Source organism: Rhinopithecus roxellana, chromosome 13, assembly GCF_007565055.1.
Source record: "Rhinopithecus roxellana isolate Shanxi Qingling chromosome 13, ASM756505v1, whole genome shotgun sequence".
Classification (NCBI taxonomy): Eukaryota; Metazoa; Chordata; class Mammalia; order Primates; family Cercopithecidae; genus Rhinopithecus; species Rhinopithecus roxellana.
In genome coordinates this window covers 30,007,556-30,026,121 of record NC_044561.1, presented here as the reverse complement: position 1 = coordinate 30,026,121, position 18,566 = coordinate 30,007,556, and the positions used below count along the sequence as shown (strand labels likewise).

The window sequence follows — 18,566 nt, the reverse complement described above, 5'->3', positions numbered from 1 at the left end:
ATAGATGAGAAGGTGCAGCCATAATCCAAGTGGCAAATTGTGACCACGGGCATTGGATAAAAGGTAAAATGAAATTGAATATATTTATAAAGAATTATAAGTTTTATGTATCTATTAAGAAGGTAGCACAAAATAGCTACCAATTGGCTATGGAGATGAAAGAAGAGACATGCAAAGCCTCTCCATATTCTGACTGGAGTGGCTGAAGTGATCACAGTATCCTTGTCAACCAATTAAACAATAGAATCCACATGGTCTCTACAACCCATAGTAAGGTGCTTGGCAGAAACATAACTAAATATATAACAATATTAAGCCTCAGAATCTCCAAGTTCGTAGCTCAAACCATAGATGGATTCCTAGCTGCAACCTAGTCCTCTGAATTTCAGAGGCCAGCAGTGATGTTTGTCAAACATATTTCCAGTGAAAGGAAATACTTTTATTCAGATTACCAAATTGTTCAGGTATCATGAATTTTTATTCTATCACATATCCAATACAATATTGATTCAATTGATCTTTCATATTGATAGAGCATTTTTCATTGATTAAGGAGTTTTTATATTGATTTGCTTTATTAGAGTTTTCTGTGACCAATCTGAGTGCAGTAATAAGATGTGACCATGATTATTATGTCTGAAAAACCTTTTTTGGTAGAGGAAAGAAATTTTACTTTTTGTATCCGTGTTTCAAGAAATTACTCATTCTCCAATTCTATCTTTTAACATTAATCTTGGATCCTAAATTATGCAATCACTATTCATAAGCATGTCTAGGTACACGTGACACTATTATACCTTCCTCAAAATTAGAGTCTATAGTTTTCATCAGGAAATTCCTCCTCTGCTTGCATTCAGAAGAATTGTATGTTCTATTGTCTTACTGATACACTGTAATAAACATCAACAAAAATTCAGTTCTCCCAGCAGAACTATTTAGTGACTGCAATTTAGAAATATCTTTCACGTTCCCAGCTTCCAATTCTTTAACAATCTAACCAAGAATAAAAACATCTTTTGCAATATAGTTTTAAAAGCCATGACATTCAGGGGCATCGCAAATTATATTTGGGTACAAATCAAATTTAACAGTACCTGGACTGTTCAGATTGGAAATCAAAAAGACCTTCAAGTCAGGCCAGCACTTAAACCTAATGAGGATGATTTTTGTTGTTTTTGCTTCCCTTGTTTAGTTTTCTAATTTGAAATATAAACTATGCTGTAGTGAAAAGGTAACAGATTTTCTATCTACAAGGTCATCTTTAGTAGGATATAATGTCTGGAGAAAATTAGGTTGACTAGTCACATATTGTACATTCTAAATAATTGTTCTCTAAAAGCAGCCACCATTTTTTATATGTTTATAAAGGGAAGCTTTATATATACTTACAACCCTTATAGAGAAAATATAAATATGCAGACTAATTCACACATTGTTAAGTTCTAGAGTTGACAAAGGACAATAAAAAAAATCAAAGATAGAAATCATACAGAATAGTAACTATAGTTCCTGTAATCTACAGGGGCTATTCTCCTGCTCTTTTTGGTTAGAACAGAAAATAATTAGCTAAAGCTAAAAATCAGCTTCATTAAATAATTAATTAACTCTTCTATTTTGTCCAAGGAATTTAGAACATACTAAACCTTAGATTGCAAAACCTCACTAGCAAAATGAAGTATTTGCAAAGGGTATCTGCAGGAGGGTCTTTGAATCACTGTCTTTCAGTTTAACAGTACTTGGACAGGGATTATATCTGGTTCTCATTTCAGCTTCATAAAAGATCAGTTATCCATGCTCATTATTCTGATCTGATTATTATACATTATATATATCAAAGCTTCACTCTGTGCCCCATAAATACATACCATTATTGAGTCAATTAAAAAATAACATAAAACATGGAATGTGTTCTAAATGTGATTGGGCCTTTAACCTGTGAATTTTTCTTTCTTTGTTTTTGGATTTCTTTCTTCTTTCTTTTCTTCTCTCCATTTTTTTGCATCCATTATTTAGTTTCTTAATTTGAAATCAAAACTATAGTGTAGACAAAAAGGTAACACTTTCTCTATGAGAAATCATTTATAAAATAGTGTTCCTCTTCTAGATTTACAAGAGGATAAAAAGATTTTCTATGATAAATAGTAGGGGTCCAAATTTGAATATAAGTGGATTCAGACATGCCGCGTCATGTCAGACAAACTGGTGAAACAGGCTTCTTTCACTACTTTGAAAGTTGACTGAGAAACATAGCAGAGGAGGGTTCTATCTGTGTTTACTGTTGTTGTTCCAAGATGCCTGGCTAAGGGTGGTGAACTTGTAAAACAAGGCTGAAAGGAACAGAAGAATTTTTTGGATGAGAATAAATTCCTAGAGAAAAATGATCCAGGCTATTTGAACTTGACTGAGAAATGAAGCCAGAGTTGACAGCCAAGAAGGGCTCTTATCAGTAAAGCCTCCTGTGTATTATTCTCACGTGACTTTGTGTCATCACCCATTCACAACAAGCTGTATAGACTATTAAGAGCCTCTAATAGGGTGCAACAAAAAAAAAAGTTAGAAAGCACCCCTCCAGCTTACCCCAATTTTTCTTTCTTTTCTTTTCTTTTTTTTTAATTTTTGACTTTTGTGGGGACATAGTAGGTACATATATTTATGAGGTACATGAGATATTTTGATAGAGGCTTTCCAGGTGTAATAATCATGTCATGGAAAATGGGGTAGCCCTGTCCTCAAGCATTTATTCTTTATGTTACAAACAATCCAATTCTACTCTTCAAGTTATTTTAAAATGTACAATTGAATTATTATTGACTATAGTCCCCTAGTTGTGCTATCAAATACTGTCATTATTTATTCTTTCAATTTTTTTTTGCACCTATTGACCAGCCCCACTTCCCTCCCCAAATACCCTTCCCAGACCTTAGTAACTGTCCTTCTATTCTCTACTTACATGAGTTCTGTTGCTTTGATTTTTAGATCCCACAAATAAGTGAGAACATGTGACATTTGTCTTTCTGTGCCTGGTTTATTTCACTTAACACAAGAAACTCCCAGGATGTTGGTCTGGGCAAACATTTCTTGAGTAACACCCAGTAAGCACAGGCAATCAAGGCAAAAATGGACAAATGGAATCACATAAAGTTAAAAAGCTTCTGCACAGCAAATGAAACAATCAACAAAGTGAAGAGACAACCCACAGAATTGGAGAACACATTTGCAAACTACCTCCAATTTTTTGTACAACATTGTACCACTGGGTTTCAATGCCACGTTCCAATGGGAGTTGCATCAGTCACATATGGGACAATGGCCTTCAGGGAGATGCTAAATACAAAGTGTAGTTCTGACTAGGAAATGAGTGAAACTTCCCAATCTCCTTTCCACAAACTCAACTGAAGGTGGAAAAAAAGCAAAGCCATGCCGGGCCAGAACAGTGGTACCAAGAAGACATTCAGCTAACAACAATGTTACACAGCAGAATATGAGAATGACACTATCCTTAGTGATTCCAGGAACACTTGAGGGACACTTGAGAGGGGCTGACATCCAAGTAAATAAATAGACAGGGGCAAGTTATTTTTATCTCTTGTTAATATGATCTCTTATTTGTTCTCAAGCTTCCGTAACATGGTGAACTAGGAAGATTTTCATCACATTCCACTATGGGGCCACAGATCTCACTGCCTCATAAGTAAACTTTTTATAGTAGTTGCAAAATAAAATGTTAAATAATAACAATGAAAACATTGAAAAGAACCAAAATATTTATACTTTAATTCATGTATTAGATAAAAGCAAAATACAAGTTTTTGCTAGGATCTTGATAGAAAGATAACATGATGGTAATGGTGGTAAGAAAAACAGAGCAAATTTAGGAGAACAAACTAGAGTGGCTATACATGAATAGGATTTCAGGTGACGGATTCCGAAAGTAAAAAATCAACTAATATTCATAGAAGCAGCTTAACCATTGATAAATATCTGTCCATTGATGGTGAAGACAATAGAATGGATTTTCTGGAATGAAAGCACAGGACAGGACCAAACACATTTGGAGGTTTCTCCTCTGCTTCCAATTTCAGCAATTCATTTAATAAGAGCCAGAGAATCCGTATCCTCCATAGTATGATGGGTGGCGGCAGCCATATCCGTAGCCTCCAAAGCCAGAGCCATATCCGTAGCCTCCATAGCTACAGCCATAACCCTGTTTGCGGAAGCTGCCACATCCAGAGCCATAGCCGTAGCCCAGGCCACCGAAGCCTCCACATCCAGAGCCCAGGCCTCCGTAGTAGCTGCCGTAGTAACTCATGGTGTCAGGAGTGGTGAGTTGCTTTGCTATTCAGGCAAGATCCTGAGTGTGAATGCCAGCATGTGTAGAAGGAGGGTTATATACCCTGGTCAGAGCACGTAATAAACATGTGCCCCTCTTTTTATGTCATTCCATGAATTCTACTTGCCTGAGGCAGCTTGTTGATCTCTTGTCCTCTGACAACACTCAGTAAGAATGCCTGAGCTTTTTTGGCTACGTAGTTAGGTTATCCCTGAGCTTGTTGCTTTAATTTTATTAGAAGGGATTGCTGCTGCTTCCAAGTCTAAAACATACCAAACCCAAAATACACTTATTTATTACCAGTCACTTAACATCAGTCACATTAAAAATTCTTGATTTCTATTTAAATATATTCTCATCACAAGCATTTTTGGACATTGTTATAATTGATTCTACAAAATTTCAAGAAATAGCCAAGGTCAAGACTCTTAAATTCATCAGTTTCTTCATAAAGCACACATATTTTGTAGCGTCAGAAGCAGGAAAGATTTGATTCACCTGTGTATGTACCTGAAAGAAACAAATGTCACCTAATTTGTAGACCTTTAAAACTTTGATCATGCACAATTGTTATATTTATTTTGGGCTTTGCACACCAGCATGCCAAATATTTGTTTTGTTTTAAGAACATAGCACAATTGTAGTCCCAAGTGGAGAGACTCTTACAGGGATCAAAAGCCCATCTCAGTGAAGTCTTTCCAGAGTTTTCTATTTATATCCCAAGTCCCTTTTCCATTATATGTTCTAACCTCACTGTTACCAAAAAATGAAGATTGTAATCTGCCTCCACACAGAATTTTTTCTCTTTCTCTACCTTTTGTCATTAATTCATCTCTCTTGTATCTTTTGCTGATTTTACTTCAAACTTCACTCAACTTCCTTTCCTCCACGATTCATTACTATATCCAGGTAAAAGTTTGAAGTAGGTAAAATGTTCTGGGTACAACCTATTTACTCAAATCAGCATTCATTCTTTCCATTTAGATCTTCATAGTCAATATTTGCCCTTGTCTTTGCCTGTTTTATGCCCATGTTTTTGTTGTGTTTTGCTTTTACGCGCTTTTTAGTCAGCTTTTCCTAAGATATCAACGAGATCTTTCTAAGATATTGATTATAGTGTTTCTTGTTTAAAACATTTTTCAACTCTTCAAATTATCTGAAATTTAAAAAATATTTATGCAACTTAGCGTAACAAGAAATTCTCTAAATTTAAGGCACAATTGTGAAAAATACAGAAAAGAAGGAGTAGCTCTTTAGGGAGAGTTGGCCAGAGAGTTCCTCAGCTGAGCCCATAGAGTTAGAAATGCCCAAGGCTTACCCCATACCTGATTAAGCCTCATCCAGATGTACCTGTATCTTGAAACTTGGAACTCTAGAAAGGTATCAGTTTTATATGACTATATAATCATACTACGAAGATTTTTTTTGAGATTTACGAGTAGCTGAATGACACATTTTAAAATTTTTATTTTATTTAAATTTTTTATTGATACATATTTTACATACTTATGAGATACATGTGATATTTAATTGCATGCATAGAATGTATAATGTTCAAGGTAGAGTATTTGAAATATCCGTCGCTTTAAATATTTATCATTTCTTTATGTTGGGAATAAATCAAGCTCTCTCTTCTAGCTACTTTGAAATATACAATATATTGTTGTTAACTATATTCACTCTACAATAGAACTTATACCTTTCATCCTAACTTTTCTGTCTCCTGCACCCACACACGCATCCCAGCCTCTGATATCTCACTCTTTTGTCTACATTCATAAGATTAACTTTTTTATCTCCCACTTACGAGTGAGAACATGTGATACCTCTCTTTCTGTGCCTGTTTATTTCACTAAACATAATGACTTTCTGTTCAAGTGACACATTCTTTTTATAATGTGATGTTTCTCTGACCTGCTGAGTGTCAAAACAAAATCTCATATTTAGTTGGCATTCAAAAATATTATTTGAATAAAGTACATGACTTTGACATCAATGCAAGGGTCATGAATAGCATAACATGAGCAACTTACCGGCTATTCTTGGAGGTGTTGTAAAGCTGAACACAAGTTCCAACAAGATTCCTGCTGTCAGAGTAGCATTTAACCCAACACTAGCCTTCCTCTTTGATATCTGAGTTACTGTAACCCAATTTCATTCCATTTTTATTCTCCATTTCAGAAAATCAGTCAAGTGATAAAATTCATATATTCATTTTTAATGAACCATTTAGAACTATGAATAAATTACATAGCATTAAGAATTTCACATTTTCTTGTGTAGCTCTGTCAGAGCATGTGACCATGATTAAAGGCTATTTTGTATGTTTTTGATATGTAAAATGTCTCTATATGGAAATAATATGAGACCCAAATGCAAAACTTCGATAGTACAGTAAACACTGAATGTATTTTCAAAGAATGAAACATATGACTATGACATGCATAGCTTATTTTGTTCACTAGCTGTGTAAACTAGAAAAACAGTTTGAAGAATATGTAAAAAATCTGATTTCTTTTCTGTATATGCAAGTAAAAAAAGTCTCAATGAAATTTCCTTTGAGGGGTTATTCTTTTTCTATTCGTTTGTTGGATCAAAAGTAGATTTGGATCATTATTGTTTTTTAAGAATTGTTAGCTCATGACCCTATTTTCTACTCATGTTGATAGATGGAAGAGTGAAAAGTGTTCTCACATGTTTCCTGGAAATAAGGAAATTTTTGTTAGAAATTTTCTAGCATCTCAGAAATTATTCAATACAACCTTAAACAGCATGAAATTATAATAATATTGATTATACTAATAACAATGGCAGTAATAATTATATCGATTACTGCTTTTCAGCCACATGGAAACTATCCCTGAGACATTACCCAAATGAGAAGAAAATACTTCTAGTGAAATCCTGTTCTATTGGGTCAGACAATATAGCTGACCTCCCATAGAGTTACTTCGCTGTATTTCCCCTGTTCAGCCTGCTGTTGTAGGACACAGAATGCCGTGAGAGCATTGACTTAAAGAAGAGGTCATGGCGCTTTGTTTTGTTTTTAACTTAGAGTCTAATTTTAACGTTGCTCATTGGTTAGTTACATTCAGAAGCAGATAAACTAAAATTTGATTGGTTTAATTCTTTATATCACAACAATAAAAATGAAGCATCGATGTTAATGTAAGAAAAGGGACTAACCCTCATAAAAGCAGTTGAGATAATTTAGCTCTTCTTACAACTATGACCAGAACTTTCATAATTGTATATCTGACAACAATCAAGAAGAAAATACATAAAAAGTGAGTCTGCATAGTATCGTCTAATACCTGGGACTCAGGATGGCATGATTCTGAGCCTAGTCTTGGCACCAATTATAAGAAAAATAACATATTCTGCTGGAATACAGCATTGCAGAATTTTAATATCTCTTTCTCGTCCTTAATTGTGTGATTTAATTTTTGTCCTCATTTAATTACATTTGGCGAGCTTATACAAAACATCTGTAGGCACGTATTATTGCCTGAAATTCCATTTTAGAAAAACAATATTGTTTTGGCCATTTCTTGAAAGGATGAGGTTTCACTGAAATTTATTTTCATATATATACACACATATATATATAGAGAGAGAGAAACATATATATATAATGATATTGATATAAGACATATAGAAATATATAAAAATATATATAAAATATACACATTATATATAAAATGTATGTGTATGTATTATATATTTTACATATAATATATAATAAATGAATATTTCATTAATATTTAAACATACTTCTATATATTAGTAAATATAAATATAAATATCAAATTATCAATAATCTATTGAAATATAAATAAAATAGTATTTATTAATAACACATAGAAATATAAAATATATTTATATATTTAATATATTGATTTACTTAATATTGAAATATATATACACTTCTATATATTTAAATATTAAATGACATTTTTAGTCAGTTGAAACTAAACAATATTTTGCCTCATAATAATGTTTCTGTGTGTTTGTAGTCCCTACTGCATTACAAATCCTTCCGTATAATAATGCTGATAATAAAGAACACAATATTCCTATAAAAAGACAAGTGAAATGAGTTGAATGACTACAATTCATATTTTATTATCCAGTTTATCAAGGACTTTTGGGTCAGGCTTATTTTACATGCATAACAAACTAGATGAAAGCAGAAAATTATGAATAAAGGAAGATTATATATAATGCAAAGATTCATAGAAAAAGAGAGTTTGCTTCTCTTTAAGTTTTGGGGATATAGATTATAAGATTTGTGAGAAGCAAATGTGTTTTAATTACAGTTTTAATGATATGAATGTTGTGATACTCAATTTTAAGTGTCAGCTTGACTGGGTTAAGGGATGCTAGGATAGTTGGTAAAATATTTCTGGGTGGTCTGTGAGGGTTTTTCCAGAAGAGATTCACATTTTGATCTGTAGACTGAGTAAAGATCGCTCTTACCGATGTATGTGAGCATCATTTAATCTGTTGAAGACCTAAATAGAACTAAATGGGGAAGGCAAAGGGAGCTTGCTTTCTGAGCTTGGATCTTCATCCTCTCCTATCCTCACACATCAGCATTCCTGGTTAGAGCATTTGGTCTCAGATTGAGACTTAACATCATTGACTCCCCTGTTCTCTAGCTTTTAGGTTTGGACTGGAACTACTAGATCAGCTTTCCTGGGCCTCTAACTTGCAAACAGCAGATGATGAGACTTCTCAGCCTCCATAATTGCATGAGTTCTTCCCTAACAGTAAATGTTCTTCTGTATATCTATGTATATCCTATTGATTCTGTGAAATGCTTTGGATGTGTGTCCCTGCCCATATCTCCTGTCAAACTGTAATCCCTACTGTTGGAGGAGGGGCCTAGTAGAAGGTGATTGGGTCATGGGGGCAGTGTCTAATGGTTTGGCATCATCATCCTACTGCTGTCTTGTGATGGGGTTCTCCCGGGATCTGCTTGTTTAACAGTGTGTAGCACCTCCCTTGACCTCTCTCTCCTGCGACCATGTGAAGATGTGCTTGCTTCTCCCTTGCCTTTCACCATAATTGAAAGTTTCCTGAGGCCTCTCTAGGAGAAGCCTGTGCAGCCCATAGAACCGTGAGCCAATTAAACTTACTTACTTTATAAATTACCCAGTCTCAGGTATTTCTTTATAGCAGTGGGACAATGGACTAATACAGAAAATTGGTACCAGAGAAGAGGGACATTGCTATAAAGATACTTGAAAATGTGGAATGACTTTGGAACGGAGTAACAGGCAGAGGTTGGAACGGTTTGGAGGGCTCAGAAGAAGACAGGAAGATGGGGGAAAGTTTGGAACTTCCTAGAGACTTGTTAGATTGTTGTGACCAAAAGGCTGATAGTGACATGGACAGTAAAGCGCAGGATGAGACGGTCTCAGATGGAGATGAGAAACTTGTTGGAAACTGGAGAAAAGGTCATACTTGCTATGCTTTAGCAAAGAGATTGGCAGCACTGTGCCTGTGTTCTAGGGATCTGTTGAGCTTTGAACTTGAGGGAGATAATTTAGGGTATCTGGCAGAAGAAATTTCTAAGCAGCAAATCATTCAAGATGTAACATGCTACTTCTAACAGCATACCCTCATATGCTTGAACAAAGAGATTATCTGAAGTTGAAACTTGCATGTCCAGAGCATAAAAGGGAAACAGAGCATAAAAGTTTGGAAAATTTGCAGCCCAGCCATGTCATAGAAAACAAAATCTCATTGCCCGGGGAAAAAATTCAAGCCTGATGCAGAAATTTGCATAAGTAGAGAGGAGCCAGATGTTAATAGCCAAGACAATGGAAAAATGCCTCCAAGTCATTTCATAGACCGTTGCTGTGAGCCCTTTCACCACAGGCCTAGAGGCCTAGGAGAGAAAAATGATTTTGTGGGCCAGGCCCAGGGCCCTACTGTTCTGTGCAACCTTGGGACATGTTGCCCTGAGTCCTAGACACTCCAGCTCCAGCCATGGCTAAAAAGGCTCCAGCTACATCTCAGGCTGATGGTCCAGAGAGTGCAAGCCAGGAGCTACCAGGGTTTTCACATGGTGTTAACCCTGTGGGTGCACAAAGGGCAAGAGTTGAGGCTTGGGAGCTCCTGCCTAGATTTCAGAGGGTGTCTGAAAATGCCTGGATTTCCAGACAGAAGTCTGCTGCAAGCATGGAGCCTTTATGGAGAACCTCTACTGGGGCAATATGGAGGGGAAATGTGGGTTTAGAGACCCCACCCAGAGTCTCTGCTGAGGCACTGCCTAGTGGAGCTGTGAGAAGAAGGTCACCATCTTCCAGACCCCAGAATGGTAGATTCACCAACAGCTTCCACTGTGTGCCTGGAAAAGCTGCGGATACTCAATGCAAGCCTGTGAAAGCAGCCAGCAGGACTATACCCTGCAAAGCCACAGAAGTGGAGCTGCCCAATGCCTTGGGAGTCTGCTCTTTGCATCAGTGTGGCCTGGGTGTGAGATACGGAGTAAAAGGAGATTGTTTTGAAGCTATAATATTTAATGATTGCCCTGCTGGGTTTTGGACTTGTTTGGGGTCTATAGCCCCTTTGTTTTGGCCAATTTCTCCCTTTGGAATGGGAGCATTTACACATTTACACCTTTACCCCCAGTGTATCTTAGAAGTAAGTAACTTGTTTTGAAATCCGCTCAAAGTAACAGATGCTGCATCACTAGAGCAGCAACTTAGTAGAAGCCGGTGAATCTATATCCTCTGTAGCATGACGGGCAGCAGCAGCCATCTCCATAGCCTCTGTAGCCACAGCCATATCTCCTGTCTTCATAGCCACAGCCCAGTCTCTGGAAGCTGCCATATCCACAGCTATAGCCATAGCCCATGCCACCAAAACCCCCAGAGCCATAGCTCAGACCTCCATAGCAGGCGCCATAGTAGCTCATGGTGTTGGAGATAGTGAGTTGGGTTTACTGTCCAAGGCAATGTCCTGAGTGTGAATATCAGCACGTTTAGGGAATGCTTATATACCCTGAGCAGAACATGTGATAAACATGTGGCCATCCTTTTACAGCATCCCAATTTGTTTATTTACTCGATGCAAATCATCAATCTGTTTGTTAGCAAAAGGAGAGACACAAACTCATTAAAATCTTTGAGCTGGCTTAGCTGCATGGTTAGAATGCCCTTTAACTTGTTACATTCTTTTTTTTTTTTTTTTTTTTTTTTTTTTTAAGATGGAGTCTTGCTCTTGTTGCCCAGGCTAGAGTGCAGTGGTCCAATTTCAGCTCACTGCAGCCTCTGCCTCCGCCTCCTGGGTTCAAGTGATTCTCCTGCCTCAGCCTCCTGAGTAGCTGGGATTACAGGTGCTTGCCACCACTCCCAGCTAATGTTTATATTTTTAGTAGAGACGGGGTTTCACCATGTGGGCCAGGCTGGTCTCAAACTCCTGACCTCAGGTGATCCACCTGCCTTGGCCTCCCAGAGTGCTGCGATTACAGGCGTGAGCCACCGTGCCCAGCTGATACATTCTTTTTAATGACAAAATAGTCTGCATTTTCAAAGTTACACAATTTTTTAAAATTCTAAATATAATTCTTCATCACTAAGCATATTGAATTATTCATATTTGATACTGTGTTTTTATTAAATTTTTTCTCATTTCTCATTTTTATACCATTCCTTAGATTGTTCTATTTTACCTCCCCCTAGATTCAAATACATTGGTCAAGTTTAAAACTTTTAAATCTAGTAAAGCCTTCAAATATCAAATATCTTTACTGGGTTGAGAAATTAAGGCTATTCCTCCTTCACAAGAAAAGGAACTTTTTGAATAAATAAATTTTCTGATCAGCTGTGGTAAATACAAAGTAATGGAAATATGTATGTAGGCATAATATAAAACTACTTTAATTTTCTATATCAGCTTGCAAAACATTGTTTTGGCTTATCAACATAACAAAAGTTCTTCCAGAAACCGAGATACTATTCAAGAGAACAAACTCACTGTTACACCAGCCTGACCAACTGCTCAAAAATATTCTCTTCAGGTAGGGTACGGTGGCTCACCCCTGTAATGCTGGAGGCCAAAGTGGGAGGATCACTTGAGCCCAGGTGTATTAGTTTGTTTTCACACTGCTGATAAAGACATACCTGAGACTGGGAAGAAAAATAGGTTTAATTGGACTGACAGTTCCACATGGCTGGGGAGGTCTCAGAATCATGGCAGGAGGTGAAAGGCACTTCTTACATGGTGGCGGCAAGAGAACATGAGGAAGAAGCAAAAGTGAAAATCCCTGATAAACCCATCAGATCTCATGAGACTTATTCACTATCATGAGAATAACAAGGAAAAGACCAATCCTCATGATTCAATTACCTCCCCCTGGATCCCTCCCACAACACATGGGAATTCTGGGAGATACAATTCAAGTTGAGATTCGGATGGGGACATGGCCAAACTATATCACCAGGAGTTTGAGAGTAGCTTAGGCAACATAGGAAGACCTTGTCTCTACAAAATTTTAAAAAAAAGCCAGATGTGAGGGTGCACACCTATGGTTCCAGCTACTTGGGAGGCTAAGGCAGGAGGATTGTTTGATTTCTGGGAAGTCGATGCTGCAGTGAGCCATGATCGTGCCACTGCACTTCAGCCTGGGTGACAGAGTGAAACTGTCTAAAACATACATACACACACACACACACACACACACACACACGAAAACAATCATTTCTATTTTTACCGTTACGCAATTTTCCAGAACTGGCTCTACATAAAGTATTACCTAGGCTACTCAGATGATCTTGGCTTCATGCTTTACAGATACCACTTGCCTTCCACTTCCTAGTCTTCCTCACTATGTATATATCAGTTCTCTTTATCAAATCTTTTCATTGTATGCTGTATTCATTCCCCATATGTACTAGTGCCACGTAGGTATTTGTTCTTACCCATTTTTTTTCCAATCAATATTTTATCCTTCTACCCATATATTTAATTTTATCACAATATTTTTATCCTTATGTTTTCTTTTCCAATTCTGTGTGCCTCACCTTCCTATTTTCTCTCAACCAGCAAACAAAAGACATTATTTGTTTATTAAGGTTACAAATTTTTAAACAATAGTTTATATGACTCTTAGAGTCATATAATATATCTAGCAGTCTCTTACAATTCTGATGCCTTGAAAATCTCAAATGCAAATGTGCACTGGTGAAATAACTGAGATAGGAAGCAAGGATGTGAGGAGGGCTGGCCATTCTCCACAGATTTTCTATACTTACTCTGGGAAGACAGTAAATCAAGTCCAAGTTTAGCTCCACCAGAATATGACCATATATTGGATTTGGGTCTTCAAGCAGTACTTTGCTTTACAAGACTTTAAACATTTTGCCAAAGGTATTTTTTGTTGCTTTGTTTTCTGTTTTGCTTTGTTTTGAGGTTTATGAGCAACGTTTTTGACAAAGCATTTTCTCAGCTTGATTTGTCCACTATTCTTCCAAAAAAGTTGTTGGATGAATGAAAGAATGAATTTTGCCTGCCTCAACATGTAGTGCACATCTAATGCGGAATATGCACTCAAAATGGCTTTCAGGTTTTAAAGGAATATTCAACTCAGTATTTGCCGTGGTTGTTTTCTCCTTTATCAAAATGCATTCCACCTTTATTTTCGTTCTGAAAAAGAAAACTGGACAATTTTTAAATTCTCAATAAGTAGTTGTTGAAGACAAGCAATAACAAGTAAGTCTAACTGGTTTAAGAATCTCATTAGGCCGGGCGCGGTGGCCCAAGCCTGTAATCCCAGCACTTTGGGAGGCCGAGACGGGCGGATCACGAGGTCAGGAGATCGAGACCATCCTGGCGAACACGGTGAAACCCCGTCTCTACTAAAAAATACAAAAACTAGCCGGGCGAGGTGGCGGGCGCCTGTAGTCCCAGCTACTTGGGAGGCTGAGGCGGGAGAATGGCGTAAACCCGGGAGGCGGAGCTTGCAGTGAGCTGAGATCCGGCCACTGCACTCCAGCCTGGGCGACAGAGCGAGACTCCGCCTCAAAAAAAAAAAAAAAAAAAAAAAAGAATCTCATTAATTCTTGGGTAAGCCTGCCAGATTTTCTAACCCTCATGAAAGGCTAATGTACATTGCTGTTTCTGATGCATATAACCATCTGCAAGAGAAATATAATCCACTAGATTTTATAAATTAAAGGCAATTTTTATTACTTTTTACAAACAAAATATTATTTAATAAAATACACCCTGCTTATGTATTTTCAAGAACAAAATAAGATATATCTCATTGTGATATACAAATACACATATATCGATACATGCACATATATCATCATATAATGCCATGAAATATATGAACCAAAACAATCAAATACTTCTGCTTTTTTCCTAATTAAAAAGTAGAACAATTATAGTATCTTTTGGATGGCGATTAACTTTGGAAATTGAGAAATGTTTATTTTTCTGATTTTTTCACTTAATTCAATGGACTTGCACAATTAGTTCTCTGTTATGCTATTTTTGGGAGATTTTTCCAGGAAGATCATGAGTTAATTGTGAAACTCAGATCCTGTGTTGATGTGTGAAATAATGAAAATAAAGTTTTCTACTGGCTGGGTGATTAACTTTTATTTGAGAGAGAAAGACATTTTTCTATAAATTCAAAACATGTTTCTTTAACCCAGATAAAAATTAATCAAATAAAAAATAAAATAATACAATTTGATAATGCATTTGAATAAAAGTATAATATACAATGTTTCTCAATATAATCATATTGATGGGTGTTTTTATTTTTAGCTCTATAAGGCATGTCCATTGACTTTGAAACTATTAACCTGAATGAATAAGTGCAAAATAATGGAACCACACAACTGTACCTTGCCTTTCTATGTATTGTGATCCTACAACATCTAGATTGAACTGACTAGAAGAATAGCTGATACCACATGGCTAAGCAAATTTAACTTTGTAACTTTCAAATGAAAACTTTAATCCCTTGAAATAGATACACCCATACAGATAAATATAGGTATACTTATACATATGTATATATACTTATAGATATGCATATAGATGTGGTTACAGTTGAAATCTAGATGAAGGTAACATTGAAATCAAGAGGTTCAATTCTCTAAATCAGAACAATAAAATATTATAGAAAAGTGATTATAAGAAACCATTTTCATTTCCCCCATAAATTCAGTCACATTTATGGAAACTGAGCAGAACATTCAAGTTCTCTTTGGGTTCATGAAGGGAGAAAATATACTGGGAATAAAGGCTTCATGGTGGCACCTGCATTCAGAAGACCTTGGCAATAAGCCTGATCCTGACTCTGCCACTAGAGCTAGTGGAAGTTTCCTGAGTGTTTTTGCTGCTGTCATTGTTGTTTAACCTACAAGATGAAATGAATGTAACTGCTACCATTTAATGTCTGTTCTAGTACAGCAACTTTTAATGCTACTGTGTGACTCAGTCAGACACATTTAACAAGTTTTGACAAATTTAAACAAAATGTCTTGATTTTATGTTGTTTGTTGAATATATCCTTTGATTTTAGAAAAAAGCTGATATTCATTTATATCTTTTAAAAATTTCATCAACAAAATGCCCCCTTCTTCCTATTTTTATCAGGGGAGTGGTTTAACTGAAATTCAGGTTTGTAAGAAAACTCTTTGGATCAAAGTGTTCTTGTCATCAGCTTAAGCTAAAAAGTAAATTAGTTCACATTAAAGTCTTGTTTCTTTCCCTTGTTAAGTTGCAAAATTTTCAATACAATGATGATGGTGAAGAAGAATGCTGTATCATACCATGAGGATTAAGTAAGATAATAGAAAAGCTAGTTGAAAAAAAAATATCTAAAATGTTTTGAGTCAAATGTGTTAAACCAATAAGAAAAAAATTCTACACTAATTTAATAGTTACATCAGTTGTTCAATGAAAATGTCAAATAAATTAATAGGCAGAAGAGTATGATAGGGTGAGGTTATACCAAATACAATAATTTGGAAAGATCATATACTTTCATAATTAACCTAGAAATATGGTTTGATCTGTCACCATTTGCTTGCTCTTACAATAAAAGAAAGAAATTTTGAATGGATAGAAGGATTCATTACACATTCGCAGTGAGTTGACAAATGTGACCTGAATAAAAGAAAACATATATGCTTGATATATAAATATGAAGACATGTTAAGTAGGTATTGCTTTTTGTTGTTGACTTAAATCTGAATACTATCTAAATAAAAGCAAAATGTTGAAAAATGTGAGATTACTAACCATTCTGAAGTTCTATTTTTCATTTCAATCTAGAATTATTATTCTTTGGAGCTATTGATGTATTTATCTGCATGCATGTTAATGAGGTATATGAAAATCATAGATTCTCAGTCAGGGAGATAGCGTCTCTGAATGACATCATCACTTACATATAATTGAGTTTCATGAACAAAACAGAACCACGTTGTGCTTTGAAATTAGAATGTTTTATTGGAAGATAAATAGATAATTCAACCAGTTATAAAAGCAAAAGTAGAGAATACCAGGATTATGATAGAGATATGGGTGCACATAGAAAAGATTGCCTGAAATTCTGAGATGTTAAATTCTTTTGTGCAAATAGCTCCAGCATGATCTTGGTTGTCCAATGATTGAAGTCAGCTTTGGGAAAGTCCTCTTATAATTTCAGACCTTGTGTTGCTGGGGCAGTAGTTTAATAGAATCCAGAGAATCCATATCCTCCATAGTATGATGGGCGGTAGCAGCCATATCCGTAGCCTCCAAAGCCAGAACCATATCCACAGTCTCCGAGGCCAGAGCCATATCTGTAGCCTCCATAGCCACAGCCAGAACCCAGTCTGCGGAAGCTGCCATATCCACATCCATAGCCATAGCCCAGGCCACCGAAGCCTCCATAGCCATAGCCCAGGCCTCCGTAGTAGCTGCCGTAGTAGCTCATGGTGTCAGGGGTAGTGAGTTTGGTTTGCTGCTTAAGGCAAGGTCCTGAGTGTGAATGTTGACATCTGTGCAGGCATGCTTATATACCCTGACAGATCACGTGACAAAACACTTGCTGCCTATTTTAGTGTAATTCTATATGTTACACTTACCTGACCCAATCCTGACATCTGAAGAGGCCCTCAAACTCATTAAAGTGTTTGAGCTTGCATTGCATTGCTGTCTTGTCATGCTGTCCCTTTAACATATTGCGTCACTTTTATGGGAAGAAATCGCTGTAGCTTCAAAGTCTGTACATACCAGACCTTAAATAGTCTTCTTTGTAGGCATGTTGCATTACACAGTTGGTAATGCTACATTTTGAAATTAAGTATTGCTTCATCTCTGGCTTTCCTTGAATTGTTTTGCTTCATTTGTGATTGCATAACAGACTTTGGTTAAATTCAATGCTCTGAAATTTATCATATTCTTCCAGAGGTATCTTATACCTTAGATGAGGTCCCTTTTTAAAGAGAAGCAAACATTTGAAAGACTGGAGCCATCTGCTCACTTCCTATGCCTAACAGTAAAGAACTTCATGGGGTTAAAAAAGTTAAAATAAAGCCACCATTCTTCTATTATTCTAGAACATTGGCCATCATAACCAATATTCTCCTCTTTTTTTGTTGTTGTTTTACTAGTTTAAAAAATAAAAACCATTTTGATTTAACAACGTAACAGAATATAGCTCAAACATTAAAGTCAAATCACAGTAACAAAAAATCTATTTCCGAAGCAGCTTTACAAACTGTTCAAAATTTTTTTCACACCCTGACTCCTTTACTGCCATATTAGACATCCAAGGTGCTACCAAAAATACAGATTGTATGGCTCTCCTCTCTTACAAATACCATTCATTCCTTTTTCCTGATCCGCACAATTATCCTCTTTTCAATATATTCTTTCAGTTCCCATTAGTGTCTGGGACTAGGTGAGATGGTGAAATATATGGAATTCTCTTTGCCTGCCATCAATTTTCATTTAGTACTTAATTAAATTCATATATATATGTGTATATATATAGATATATAGAGAGAGATATATATAATCTTCAAATTTTCATAATATTTTTGCCTTTATATTACCTGTACCTATTGTGTGTTCCTTTTTTTCCTAAAGGAAAATAGCTAACTAATCTTTACTAAGATGTTAAGCATTTATTAAAATGTTAGATGTTAAAAATAGATGCCATCGCCCAAGACCCTGGGAAATTCAGTAAGAGACTGTTAGCATTGTGAATGTC

The 18,566-nt window shown here is 36.0% G+C and overlaps 3 protein-coding genes across 3 annotated transcripts; all 3 read right to left on the bottom strand.

Annotated features, from left to right (window-relative positions):
* Positions 1-3,758: 3,758 nt before the first annotated feature.
* On the bottom strand, positions 3,759-4,309 carry LOC115892618 (keratin-associated protein 19-3-like). The gene has a single exon (XM_030913879.1). It carries the CDS (start codon positions 4,307-4,309, stop codon positions 4,091-4,093), a length of 219 nt encoding a protein of 72 aa, XP_030769739.1. The 3' UTR covers positions 3,759-4,090.
* Positions 4,310-10,905: 6,596 nt separating this feature from the next.
* LOC115892658 (keratin-associated protein 19-2-like) lies at positions 10,906-11,278 on the bottom strand. The gene has a single exon (XM_030914015.1). The coding sequence runs from the start codon at positions 11,256-11,258 to the stop codon at positions 11,046-11,048; it is 213 nt and encodes a 70-aa protein (XP_030769875.1). The 5' UTR covers positions 11,259-11,278; the 3' UTR covers positions 10,906-11,045.
* A 5,518-nt stretch (positions 11,279-16,796) lies between these two features.
* On the bottom strand, positions 16,797-17,335 carry LOC104663629 (keratin-associated protein 19-3). Its single transcript, XM_010364905.2, has one exon. It carries the CDS (start codon positions 17,283-17,285, stop codon positions 17,040-17,042), a length of 246 nt encoding a protein of 81 aa, XP_010363207.1. The 5' UTR covers positions 17,286-17,335; the 3' UTR covers positions 16,797-17,039.
* Between the last annotated feature and the right edge of the window lie 1,231 nt (positions 17,336-18,566).

What these genes read in the sequence shown, in the direction of transcription:
- LOC115892618 (XM_030913879.1), bottom strand. Translation starts at nt 4,309, where the DNA reads ATGAGTTACTACGGCAGCTACTACGGAGGCCTGGGCTCTGGATGTGGA.
- LOC115892658 (XM_030914015.1), bottom strand. Translation starts at nt 11,258, where the DNA reads ATGAGCTACTATGGCGCCTGCTATGGAGGTCTGAGCTATGGCTCTGGG.
- LOC104663629 (XM_010364905.2), bottom strand. Translation starts at nt 17,285, where the DNA reads ATGAGCTACTACGGCAGCTACTACGGAGGCCTGGGCTATGGCTATGGA.